A 13,550-nucleotide genomic window follows, 5' to 3' on the forward strand; every position below is an offset into this window, starting at 1 on the left:
AGAGAAATGAGAGATAAGAAAGCCTTGATAAGTGAACAATGCAAAGAACTAGAGAAAAACAATATAATGGGAAAGACTAGAGATCTCTTCAAGAAAATTAGAGATACCAAGGGAACATTTCATGCAAAGATGGGCACAATAATGGACAGAAATGGTAAGGACCTAACAGAAGCAGAAAAGATTAAGGGGAGGTAGCAAGAATACACAGAAGAACTGTACCAAAAAAGGTCACTCAACTAGAGCCACATATTCTGGAGTGTGAAGTCAAGTGGACCTTAGGAAGAATTACTGCGAACAAAGCTAGTGGAAGTGATGGAATTTCAGCTAAGCTGTTTAAAAAACTGAAAGATGATGCTGTTAAGTGTTGCACTCAATATGCCACCAAATTTGGAAAATTCAACAGTGGCCACAGGACCGGAAAAGGTCAGTTTTCATTTCAATCCCAAAGAAGGTGAATGCCAAAGAATGTTCAAATTACTGCATAATTGGGCTCATTTCACATACTAGCAAAGTAATGTTCAAAAGGCAGAGGAACCAGAGATCAAATTGCCAACTGTGCCTTTGACTGTATTCACAACAATCTGTGGAAAATTCTTAGAGATGGGAATACCAGACTACCTTGCCTGCCTCCTGAGAAACCTGTATGCAGGTCAAGAAGCAACAGTTAGAACTGGACATGGAACAATGGACTGGTTGAAAACTGAGAAAAGAATACATCAAGACTATATATTGTCACCCTGCTTATTTAACTTATATGCAGAGTATGTCATGCAAAATGCTGGGCTGGATGAATCACAATCTGGGATCAAGATTGCTGGGAGAAATAACAGTAACCTCAGATACATAGATGACACCACCCAAATGACAGAAAGTGAAGAGGAGCTAAAGAGCCTTTTGATAAGGGTGAAAGCAGAGACTGAAAAAACTGGCTTAAAACTCAGCATTCAAAAACCTAAGATCATGGCATGTGGTCCTATCACTTCATGGCAAATAAATGGGAAAACAATGGAAACAGTGACAGACTTTATTTTCTTGGGCTCCAAGACCACTGCAGACAGTGACTGCAGCCGTGAAATTAAAAGATGCTTGCTCCTTGGAAGAAAAGATACGACAAACCTAGATAGCACATTCAAAAGCAGAGACATCACTTTGCCAACAAAGGGCAAAGCTATGATTTTTCCAGTAGTCTTGTACAGATGTGAGAGTTGGAACATAAAGAAGGCTGAGCACCAAAGAACTGATGGTTTCAAACTGGGGTGCTGGAGAAGACTCTTGAGAGTCCGTTGGATAGCAAGGAGATCAAACCAGTCAATCAGTCCTAAAGGAAATCAACCCTGAATATTCATTGAGAGGGCTAATGCTGAAGCTGAAGCTCCAATACTTTGGCTACCTGATGCAAAGAGCCAACTCATTGGAAAAGACCCTGATGCTAGGAAAGATTGAGGGCAGAAGGGGGCGACAGAGGATGAGATGGTTGTATAGCATCATTGACTCAATGGACATGAATTTGAGCAAACTCTGGGAGATAAGGAAGGACAGGGAAGCCTGGCATGCTACAATCCATGAGGTCGCAGAGTTGGACACAACTGAGCAACTGAATGACAATACTACTTTGAACTAAGTGACTTTGTTAAGTGGATTAAATCCATTTCTTAGGATCTCGAGATTGGATGAAATTCCTTTCCTAAGGTTCCCAACTCTCCCAAAAACAGATCTTGGGATATTTTCTTAGGGTTTTATTATCACATTTTACAGATGAAGTTAAGTGAGTTGGCCAGAATCTTAGATTATTCAGTGACTGTGTTAGAAGTAAATTTATGTCCTTTGGTTTCTAGCCCACAGTTCTTGAGATTATAAATTAACACTGTCACCTTTGAGCTCATTAGCTATTGTCAATTCAAGTGATCCACCCATGTTGAAATTTTGTTGCAGCAATGAAAGTATGTTTACATCCTTCACATTTCACCTTTGGATGTTCCCTGGAGTACAGTTAGGTCACTATGCAAGTCCCTAGTTTTATACAGTTTTACAGTGTTTATGCCTTACGACACATGAAGACATAGTAGTGGAGTATGTCTTAAAAGAGACATCTATTGCTTTAAAATTTTTAAAGTGCTATTAATATATGAATCTACAAAAAATTTAATTTGATCATTGCTAATGCTATCAAGAGCCAAGTTAACATTTAGAATATTCATATTTCTGACCCTTGAGATGATAGGCAAATGACATGACCAAATTCATTTCATATCCACTAAACTCAAGCAGTAAAGAAATACATCGATTTTTCTTCAGGGACTTTGTGCAGATGTTTTTCTATTTTTTTAGAGAAAGCCCCTTCTGACTTCATGTGGAGTAGAAAACTAACTTAGTTTATTTCATGCTGCTCAATTTAATTTGGAATCATTTTTTAATTCCCAGATGCTTGGGTACAGAGCACTTCTCCCTGGAGCCTTGTTTCCTGACAGTGGAGAGTAAAGGATTAAATTGAGCTGAAACTAAACTGATTGACATTTTGACACTCTGTAGATTGTGAAAAGAAAGAGAATTTGTTCAACTTTTAGAAACAGTAGTAGGAAGGATTATTTCCTAAAAGGTACCCCAGTCTACAGAGATGATTTTTTTTTTATTAAAAAAATCAAGAGGCTTGTTCTAGCACTTTGCCAGTTTTCTATATTACAGTTCAAAATGGGAATTTAACTTTGAAAAGCCTTTGAAAAGGCCTAGATGGGGGTATTAAAACAGTCTCCTTCATTTGTTGAATGGGCACTGACAGGTCTTTTGAGGGAAAACAAAGGACTGTGCACTTCTGGGGTGTCACTATAGGAACCTATTTGTAAAAGACAAGTATACATATTTATGAAATCTTTATCTCTGTCGCTTTTAAATGCCAGATATATTAAGTGCTGCATTGAGTAAACATCTCCTGCTGACTTCTTTTCCTGACAGATACAGATGATTACCATGCCATCATCTTTCCTAAACTGCATCACTTAATGTTGACTTCTCTGCTGTGTCATGAAAGGAACTGGACTCACCTTAACAGTGCTGTTCCAAACAGCCTGTTACTTTTTTTTTTTAATCACTGCAGGAGGCTGTAATAAATTACAGCCTAGAAGAAGTTTCAAACTGGCAAGTTTGCCAGTTATTTAAAGCAATTTATTTTGGGGTGTATCAGCAGATTTTTTTTCTTACACTGCCGTTTGGGTGCCTGCTGACACAGCCTGAATAAATCTTTCAGAATTTTTCCTTCCTAGAGATGGATGAAGATCATGGTGCGCTGGACTCCAAAGTCCAGACCTTTTATTAACTCTTCACTTGCCAGCTAGTTCCTAATTTAGGTATCTTTTTCCAGCATGAGTTTGCAATATTTGAAGTTCCTCATTGCCTTGGTAATAATTTTGTTTTATGGAAGGATCAACTTCCAGAAGAATGATTCGGATTATAGACACAGAATTTATAGTTTAGATTATTTCATTACTAGTGTTTTGAAAATGGCCAAACTTCCCATTGGGAAAAGAGGTCTGAAGTTTTATATGAAACAAAGACTTATTTATTCTTGATTCTAGCATATGCTCAGTAGTAAAGTGAGTTCTTCCTAATTTTAGTCTCTTTTATATTTCTAGTTTCTCTTATAATTTTTTTCTCATGAAAAAAATTCTTATAATAGTGAAGTCGCTTTTTAAAATTGTTAATTTTTGTCTCTGGAATTCTTATAGCATCTTATATTGATGTATAGTTTAGTGAGGTATTCATAAAAGGTAAAAATACCAATGCCCAAAAATACGTATTCTGATCAGACAGTAAGGACAAGAGATAAGGGGGCTAACTTTTATTTACTGTGTGCCTGCAGGGGGGCCAGTCCCTTTTGTCAGCCACTACACACAGTGTGTAGGAGACAGAGAAAAGAGATTCTCCTTTTACAAAGAGCTGGTCCCTGTTTGGGTGAAAGGCATTGCTCAGTGAGTAGTTAGAAAAATCATAAAGCATTAGGGAATAGGTTTTAGTGGGAAAAGCCCTAGATCAGGAGTTATGAAACAGGAGTTCATATCTAAGTTCCTATATGTCACTTACAAATCAGGTCATCTGGCTAGACTGTGAATGTTCCCACATCTCTACAGTGAGGATATAATTTCTAGCCTGTCTTCTTCTCTAGATCATTGCACACAACAGTTCTCAACCCGGGCTGCACACTGGAATCACCTGGGAAGCTTTGAAAAATACTGTCTTTTGGATCTCAGTTCAGTTCAGTCACTCAGTCATGTCCAACTCTTTGTGACCCTGTGGACTGCAGCATGCCAGGCTTCTCTGTCCGTCACCAACTCCTGGAGCTTGCTCAAACTCATGTCCATTGAGTCTGTGATGCCATTCAACCATCTCATCCTCTGTCGTCCCCTTCTCCTCCTGCCTTCAATCTTTCCCAGCATCAGGGTCTTTTTCAATGAGTCAGTTAATTCACATCAGGTGGCCAAAGTATTGGCCCATCTGGATCCCAACCTTAAGAGATTTTGATTTGATTGGTCTAGGGTGCAGCCAGGCATTGGGATTTTTTTTAATCTCCACAGGTGGATTCATATATGCAGTTAAGGCTGGGAATCCGTAGATTGTAAGATGGTTAGGAGAGCCCTTATACATTTATTTACAAGCATTAGCAGATGATAATCGACATCTCATACGCTAGTAAAGTAATGCTCAAAATTCTCCAAGCCAGGCTTCAGCAATACGTGAACCATGAACTTCCAGATGTTCAAGCTGGTTTTAGAAAAGGCAGAGGAACCAGAGATCAAATTGCCAACATCTGCTGGATCATCGAAAAAGCAAGAGAGTTCCAGAAAAACAGCTATTTCTGCTTTATTGACTATGCCAAAGCCTTTGACTGTGTGGATCACAATAAACTGTGGAAAATTCTTCAAGAGATGGGAATACCAGGCCACCTGACCTGCCTCTTGAGAAACCTATATGCAGGTCAGGAAGCAACAGGTAGAACTGGACATGGAACAACAGACTGGTTCCAAATAGGAAAAGGAGTATGTCAAGGCTGTATATTGTCACCCTGTTTATTTAACTTATATGCAGAGTACATCATGAGAAACGCCGGGCTGGATGAAGCACAAGCTGGAATCAAGATTGTCGGGAGAAATATCAATCACCTCAGATATGCAGATGACACCACCCTTATGCCAGAAAGTGAAGAAGAACTAAAGAGCCTCTTGATGAAAGTGAAAGAGGAGAGTGAAAAAGTTGGCTTAAAGCTCAACATTCAGAAAACTAAGATTGTGGCATCTGGTCCCATCACTTCATGGCAAATAGATGGGGAAAGAGTGGAAACAGTGGCAGACTTTATTTTTCTGGGCTCCAAAATCACTGCAGATAGTGATTGCAGCCATGACATTAAAAGACACTTACTCCTTGGAAGGAAAGTTATGACCAACCTGATGCTGTTTCTGCTGCTGCTAAGTCGCTTCAGACATTAGTTTGTCAACAAAGGTCTGTCTTGTCAAGGCTATGGTTTTTCCAGTGGTGGTGTATGGATGTGAGAGTTGGACTATAAAGAAAACTGAGCGTGGAAGAATTGATGCTTTTGAACTTTGGTGTTGGAGAAGACTCTTGAGAGTCCCTTGGACTGCAAGGAGATCCACTAGTCCATCCTAAAGGATCAGTCCTGGGTGTTCACTGGTAGGGCTGATATTGAAGCTGACACTCCAATACTTTGGCCACGTGATGCGGAGAGCTGACTCATTTGAAAAGACCCTGATGCTGGGAAAGATTGAGGGCAGGAGGAGAAGGGGACAACAGAGGATGAGATGGTTGGATGGCATCACCGACTCAATGGACATGGGTTTGGGTGGACTCCGGGAGTTGGTGATGGACAGGGAGGCCTGGCATGCTGCGGTTCATGGGGTCACAAAGAGTTGGACACCACTGAGCGACTGAACTGAACTGAATCGACATTGTAGATACTTTTTTCCCATCAAAACTTCAACTGTTTTGCTTTAAAAAAAACTCAGTTAATTTCTGCGTCTTCCTAGCCCGTAGCACATAGGAAGCCGTTGATAAATAAGTGTTGTATTCTCGAGTGTACAGCCTTTTAAGTTTTAAGGTTATTTGAAAAATGGGATTTGTTTGCCATTCGTGTATAAAGCCGATTAAAAGACAGGACCTTTCTGTTGAAAAATTCCAAAGAAATACGAACCTTTCTTGGCCACCCACACCCTATTCCGCACCCTCAATCTCGGGCTCGCTTCATTCCTCCACTCAAGCCGAGGCAGCTTGGTGCCGACCCTCGCTCCGCAGGTCTGGACGCCGGTTGCGGAACCGGCGTGTGCGACGAGCTCCGGGGCGGGGCTCCGGCGGGCCCGACCCTCCGGCTCTCGGGTCCGCCCCGCCGGCGCTCTCAGCCCCGCCCCGCCCCGCCCCGGACGCGAGTTGGGGTGGGCTGCTGGAGGCTCCCCGCCGCTGGGAGTCCGCGGCCGAGCCCCACGGCTGCGGCGCCTGCCTCCGCGAGACCCGGCGGGCCCAGCTCGGCCGCCGGGAGCCCGCACTGCCTGCGCTTCCAGTCCCGTGGAGCCCAACGCGAGCGCCTCGTGCCCCAGCCGGGCGGGGGCCAAGATGCGGAGCCGTGCGCCCTGAGCCGGCCCCATGACCCTGAGCACGTTGGCCCGCGAGAAGAAGGCGCCCCTCGCCTGCACCTGCAGCTTCGGTGGCCCCGACATGATCCCCTACTTCTCCGCCAACGCGGTCATCTCGCAGAACGCCATCAACCAGCTGTGAGTGCCGCGCGCCCTCCGCCCTCTGCGAACGGTCGCTCGGAAAGTTTGCTTTTCAGCAGCCGGTTTTCCCAGCAACTGGGAGCAAGCAGGGGTGAAATCGCACCCTGCTCGCTTGCAACTCCCGGGGCCCCCAGGGGCAGCATAGTAGGGTAGAGATGTAGAGTAATTCTTGGAGGCGGAAAGTGTCCTGAGGGTGGGAAGGCGGACAGAAGAATCCTTTGGGAGAATTTCTGGTAAACTTTGAGAGGATCTGAAAGTGAGGTCGCCCCAGGGAAATTGTGATGACGGAGTGACAGCCGTTTGGCATTTTGGAGACGGGCTAAAGCGGTCAGTAGCCTCTCAGCCGCCGGCCGGAAACGCTAGGACTCCCCTGCGGGTCCCGCTGGCGCTCAGGCTCCCGTGTTGTTTTGTTTCCTTGCTTCAAATAAGTTTGCTTGTGACCGTAGGTTTCTGTTGCAAGCCGTGCACACGAAGAAGGGCAGTTCATTTTTCACACTGTCTGGTTGTAGTCTAGAATTATTTCATAACGCTGGATTTTAGTAGTAGTTTGACTCTCTTTTTGTCTCCGCCAGTAGTAGTACGCGCTTACAACCGAAGCCTGCAGGCACACCTTCAATCGCTAAAGTGAAAGATCTCGTTGCATCTTTAAATCATCACAGTTTTCAGAGTCTCTAGAATTGTTCCTCCCTTCCTTGGTGGTTTAGCTATTTCTGAGAACTGTGTGCTCAAGCTTGTGGTTAATCTCACCTCACATTTAAAAAAGGGCAAAATAGAGGAACTCCCATCTATTCAAGTTGCATCATTAAACTGGTTGAGAGGTTCAGGGTTACTTTTAGCTGGCAGCAGTTTGGTCTTTGTAGTGTGCTAGCTCTCACTCGGAGTGGTTTCAAGGGGAGTCACCTATTGAGGTTTTCCCAGACTCCTGGCACTTAAGGCGTTTCTGTCTCCCACCCAGGTCAACCCTAAAGAACTTTTTAGTTTCACGTCCAACAGTAGAAACTTTGCATTATTCTTATATTAAAGGTCCCAAGAATAGCCTGTAAAGTGATTTCTATGGTGGTGGTGGTTTAGTCGCTAAGTCCTCTCCGACCTTTTGCGACTCCATGAACTGTAGCCTGCCAGGCTCCTCTGTCCATGGGTTTTCCCAGGCAGGAATACTGGAGTGGGTTGCCATTTCCTTCTCCAGGGGAACTTCCAGACTCAGGGATCAAACCCACATCTCCTGCTTGGCAGGCAGATTCTTTACCACTGAGTCAGATAATCTTAAATCTAATTTATTATTTTAACAGTTTCCTCTGTTACCAAATCAAATTTGCATTTTAACTTTTCCGTTTTGTGTTGGTTCTAGGTGGTGTACTGAAAAAAGCATACACCCCCGCCCCAATATAGTGGTTTTACTGCTTTGTTACAAAGTCTATAGAATTAAATCAACCGTTTACTTACTTTTTTTTTTTTTTTTTTTTTTGACCTTGTAGAGGGAGGAGGGCAGCATATGGGGTCATAGTTCCCAGATCAGGGTTGTAACCGGTCCTCCCCTGCAGTGGAAGCCAGGTGTTTTAACCACTGGACCACCAGGGAAGTACCTGCACTTTACCTTTTACCAAAAAAAAAAAAAAAAAAAGGGAGGTGGAATGAATAATCTGAAAATGGGTAACCAGTGGCAAAATAAGTGTGAACAATACTTTAAAAGAGATAATGGAAGCAACCCACATGTACATTAAGGGATACATGGATAAACATAATGTGGTCTGGGATACAACTGAATATTTTTCAGCTGTAAAAAGGAAGGAAATTCTGACATATGCTACAACGTGGATGAAGTTTGAAGACATCATTCTGAGTGAAATAGGCCAGTGACAAAGTACAAGAACTGTGATTCCACTTACATGGAGGACTTGAGCATAAGTAGTCTGGTTGCCAGGGTTTGGAGGAAGAGAATGAGAAGTCTGTGTCTGATGGGTACAGAGTTTCATTTGAGGAAGAAGAAAAAGTTATGGGGATGGATGGTGGAGAGAGCTGCACAACAGAGTGAATATTTAATGGCACTGAACTGTACACTTAAAAATGGTTAAAATGGCAAATTTTATATATGTTTAACTACAGTTAAAAGATTAAACAGAATTTAAAAGGCAGAGCTTCTGAGCTTTGCAGGGGAAAGGAGTTTTGAATCTTGTTTAGAAGTTTGGAATCTAGTGTACACATTTCTTTTCCTACTAATTAGTGTCTTGGGGGTACATTTGACTTTTTTCTTAAACTGTAAAATGAAGACACTGTGGTTCTGACCCCAGAGGATCATAAAAGATGATGTGTGGGGTAGGTAACAATTTACAAACGATAAACTCCTGCACAGAAAAATGGGTAAATTGAAGTTAAACAAAAACTAAACGGCTGCCATTCATTGACCACTTGCCTCTGTGCTGAGTTTAGTGTGTGTGTTATTATCTCATTTAATCATCACACCCACCCTCTGAACTAATTTATTCTGTTTACAGATAATGAAGCTGAGGCTTTAAGTATTTGCTAATAAATGCCAAAACTGTCCTTAGAATCCAGATGTTTCCTAGGCCAGTGCTCAAAACCACTGTAGAAATGGTCTTCTGTCTTAGCAATTGCAAAGTTACTTTTAAGACCTATAGTCTTAGAAATTCTCTTTAACTGCTGACATCTTCAACTTAGGAGTGAAAAACATATTTGCTCCACTTAGAGTTTTGCTCCTAAGGTAGGCAGTCTTCTCAAGAGTCCTCAGATTATTTCTCTTTCATTTTTGTCTCTCTCTTGCCACTTTTTTTTTCTTGAGAGAGTCTTGTTAATGTTCACTTCTTCTAAAGTGTATTTATTAGTATTGCCTTAGCCATCGTGTTTAATTTATATTTACGGTATTGCCCAGTCCATCATCATTTAAAAATCTTTAAAGACCATTCCAAATAAAACCCTGAATTTTGTTAACTTAAACATGCCCATTTTTGGTTCCTAACACAAAAGTTTTAAATTTGGGGTCCATGGTTACTAAAGCTATGAACTGGCTTTAGAAGTTTAATGAACTCCTTGAGATCATATGGAAATATTGGGTAGATACATATATTTTAAAAAATCAGGTTCTCAAAGTGATGTGATCTTATAGAAGGTGAAGAATCTCCTTCCTAAAGAGAAGTATGGGCTCTGAGGCCTGGTTTAGTAAAAACTTAGCTACTGTGAGCATTTCCCTGTAGTGCCAGATATGTAAATAGCAGTGATGAATGGGAGCAACTAAAAGGTTAAGAGTTAATTAAGGTCCTTAAGTGAAGACCAAATTTTAATTGTCTGTTTGGGGAAGGGAGTACACCTGAGTTCTCTTAGCCCAATGGTTCTCTTGTCTCTGCTGACGACCCACTCATAAGAGCTTTTCTTCCTTTTCTCATTGCTGCATTGGATTTGCTCTGGGTTTAGAACCAGGTAAACCGTGTAACAAATCCTATGAGAACTGTGTCAGCATAAAAAGACTTCAAGAAGATCTTAGGGGCTTTCCTATGAAGAAAGTTAATGACCTTTAGAGGAGGGCCTTTGGGATAACTAGTTTGGTGATTTCACATGCTCTTTCTTATTTCTTGACTTTTAATTGTGGTATGTATATACATATAGGTGAAATTAGAGAATAGTGTGGGTATTACTGTGTTTATTGGGAATTCTATCGTTATGAGATTAAGGCCTTTCCTTACCTTCGTGTAAAACTCACCAAATATACTGTTATTTCTTATGTGCTCAGTGAAGAACATTAAGGAGTGATTGAATTAACTCCAGAAGCAAAAAATAGTTACTGTTGTGTTAATCCTACTAGAAAAATATATGTGAGCAACCCGGAGCAGCATCTAATCAAACTTCAAGAGTGTGGGATCAGACTACTCAAATGATCCTGAAATTCCATACCCTTGCAGAGTCTACACGTGGTTTCATATACAACAAAATTTGAACATCTGAAAAATACATGAGCCTATTTTTTTTTTTTTTTTTGGAACCTGTGTTATTTTTAGAGAGCCAACATTCAATCTCTGAGAAGTGAATTCGCTAAGCAAGGGGCCAAGGTTTTTCTGGTGTTATTGTTATAAGCCAAACAAATAGCTTATCCACAAACAGGTGACTGTTTTTGTGTCCTGAAAAGTTCAGGGAAGGATCAAGAACTAGTAGATAGAACGCTGGCAAGGGCTGTCATTAAAAGAGTTCCCATTATGAAAACCACTGATCAGAAGTCTGGAAACTTGAATGTTTGAGACATTGCTTGATTTGTTCATGAGGTGACCTTGAGCTTTTTATCCTTGATCCAAAATACTTGTATTTATTTACTTGGTTGCATATATAAGTTTGACTTCCTAGCTTCACATGAGTGCTTTCAGAAGCTTGAGCTCAGCAACAGAGAGCATATTGAGATAATTATCTAAAAGGTACCTTTCATAAAATTGAAAGATAGAAGCAGTTTTATTTTTTGTGTTTATAATACTAATGCTCTTTTAGTTCTGCAAGTAATTTCACACGTGCTCTTCTCTGAACTTAAGCTTGTGTCAAAATCACCTGGATGGTTTATTAAAACACAGGTTGCTGCCCACACTCCCAGAGTTTCTGATTCTGTAGGTCTGGGGTGAGACTAGAAAATTTCAATTCCTAACAAGTTCCTAGAGGATGCTGGTGATGCTGATCCAGGGACCACACTTTGGGAACCACTGCCTTAAAGTATTCCCGTGAGGCAGATTGGGTAAGTCATCATTCACACTTTGTAAAGTAAATAAACTGAAAAATCAAAATGGTGAAGTGATTGGCACAGGGGTTACATGATTTGTTCTTGGTAGAACTGAAACTAGAACCAGCATTTCCTGTCTCCAAATCTAGAACTCTTAACACTGCTGCGAAGTCCTGATGCATATGTCTTTGTATCTATGTGGGAACATTTCTTTAGATAAAATTCTAGCAGTGGAATTTCTGGGTCTGATGATACGTATGTGTTAAAATTTTGATACATGCTGCCAAGCTTTGCAGTTTGCTTTGCCAATTAGCTCTTACCAGCTTATATACTTACATAGGTGTCTTCACCAACCCTGGTAATATTAATAATGATACTAGATAGCAGTTAATTTTTTACTGAGCTCTTACTGTGGGCCAGGCATTGTTTTGAGCACCATGCATATTATCTCATTCTCTGTTCTTAACAACGTTGACTTAGGTGTTATCCTCGATTACAGATGAGAGGCACAGAGATGTTAAATCATTTGTCTGAGATAATACAGCCAAGATGCAAACACAGGCAGCCTCAACCCAGGACCCCTGCTCTTAAACACTCCTTTGCATTTCCCTTACTATTGAAGAGCTTTAGGATCCTTTTGTATTTTTATTGGTCTTGTGCATTTTTCTTCTGTGATTTGCATGTTATTTTTCTATTGGCATTTGTTTTTTTCCTTTCTCATGTATTATTCTGTATATTCTGAATATGTTTAACAATTATTTTCCTGGCTCTAGTGCTTGTTTTTTCATTTTGTATCTTGTATAAAAGTTTTTAACTTTTATGTAGTAAAATCTGTCAATAATTTTATGATTTTTCTATCTGGCTTTTTAAAAAACTCTTCCCATCCACTCCCAAGATTATAAAAGTACTCTTTTGTATTTTTCTAGTGTGTCTACCAGAGAAGGCAATGGCACCCCACTTCAGCACTCTTGCCTAGAAAATCCCATGGACGGAGGGGCCCGGTGGGCTGCCGTCTATGGGGTCACTAGGAGCTGGACACGACTGAGCAACTTCACTTTATTTTTTCACTTTCATGCATTGGAGAAGGAAATGGCAACCCACTCCAGTGTTCTTGCCTGAAGGGTCCCAGGGACGGGGGAGCCTGGTGGGCTGCCGTCTATGGGGTCGCACAGAGTCAGACACGACTGAAGCGACGCAGCAGCAGCAGCAGCAGTGTGTCTACACTGTAAAACTATTTCACTTTTTAAAACTGGAATTTATCTTTACAGACAGACTTGGAGATAATGTGAATCCAGTTCCAGATGCCGCAATAAAGTGAATGTGACACTAAAGCGGGTTACACAAATTTTTTGGTTTCCCAGTGCATATAAAAGTTATGTATACACCATAGTCTACTAAGTGTGTAACAAAAAGCAGTACTTACCTTAATTATAAAATGCTTTATTCCAAAAAAAAAAAAAAAGCTAACCATCATCTGAGCCTTCAGCAAGTCTTGATGTTTTTGGTAGTGGAGGGTTTGAAATATTTCGAGAAATACCAAAATTTGACACAGAGACATGAAGTGAGCGAATGCTGTTGAAAAAATGGCACAAATAGACTTGTTCTACATAGGGTTGCCACAAACCTTCCATTATTGTTTTTTTTAAGTGGTATCTGCAAAACGCAGTAAAGTGAAACACAATGAAACAAGACACACTGTTTTTATTGTATGAAGTAGAGCTCTAACCTCACCTTTTTTCCAAATGGATAGTTGTTGAGTCCAGTACCATTTATTTAGTCCAGTCTCACTTCCCTGTTTTGAAATGCTATTCATATTATATATTAAAATATATATATTAAAAAGTTTTCTCTCATACACCACTACCACACTGTTACTTAATATAGATTTAGTAGACATTTTGATATCTTGCATCGCAAGGCCTCCCTCAGTGTGTGTGTGTTTTACTATCTTAGCTACCCTTGCTTATTTTCTAGATAAGTCTTAGAAACAACTTGCCAAATCCTACTTTTAAAAATCCTGTTGGGATTTTGATTTAAATTGTACTGAACTAGTTTTGGGGAGAATTAACAGC

The 13,550-nt window shown here is 40.9% G+C and overlaps 1 protein-coding gene across 5 annotated transcripts in view; it reads left to right on the forward strand.

The window, feature by feature from the left end:
• Positions 1-13,550, forward strand: part of SSH2 (slingshot protein phosphatase 2) — a 246,847-nt gene that overhangs the window by 137,358 nt on the left and 95,939 nt on the right. Inside the window, exon 1 of one of the 5 annotated variants that reach the window (XM_006042141.4) lies at positions 6,500-6,767. The exons of the other annotated variants lie outside the window; for them this stretch is intronic. Coding sequence (XP_006042203.4) covers positions 6,640-6,767 — 128 coding nt within the window. The 5' untranslated portion in view covers positions 6,500-6,639. Of the gene's footprint in view, positions 1-6,499; positions 6,768-13,550 lie in introns of those variants that run through there. 5 annotated transcript variants of the gene reach the window in all.

The sequence above is a fragment of the Bubalus bubalis genome, chromosome 3, assembly GCF_019923935.1.
Source record: "Bubalus bubalis isolate 160015118507 breed Murrah chromosome 3, NDDB_SH_1, whole genome shotgun sequence".
Taxonomy (NCBI): domain Eukaryota; kingdom Metazoa; phylum Chordata; class Mammalia; order Artiodactyla; family Bovidae; genus Bubalus; species Bubalus bubalis.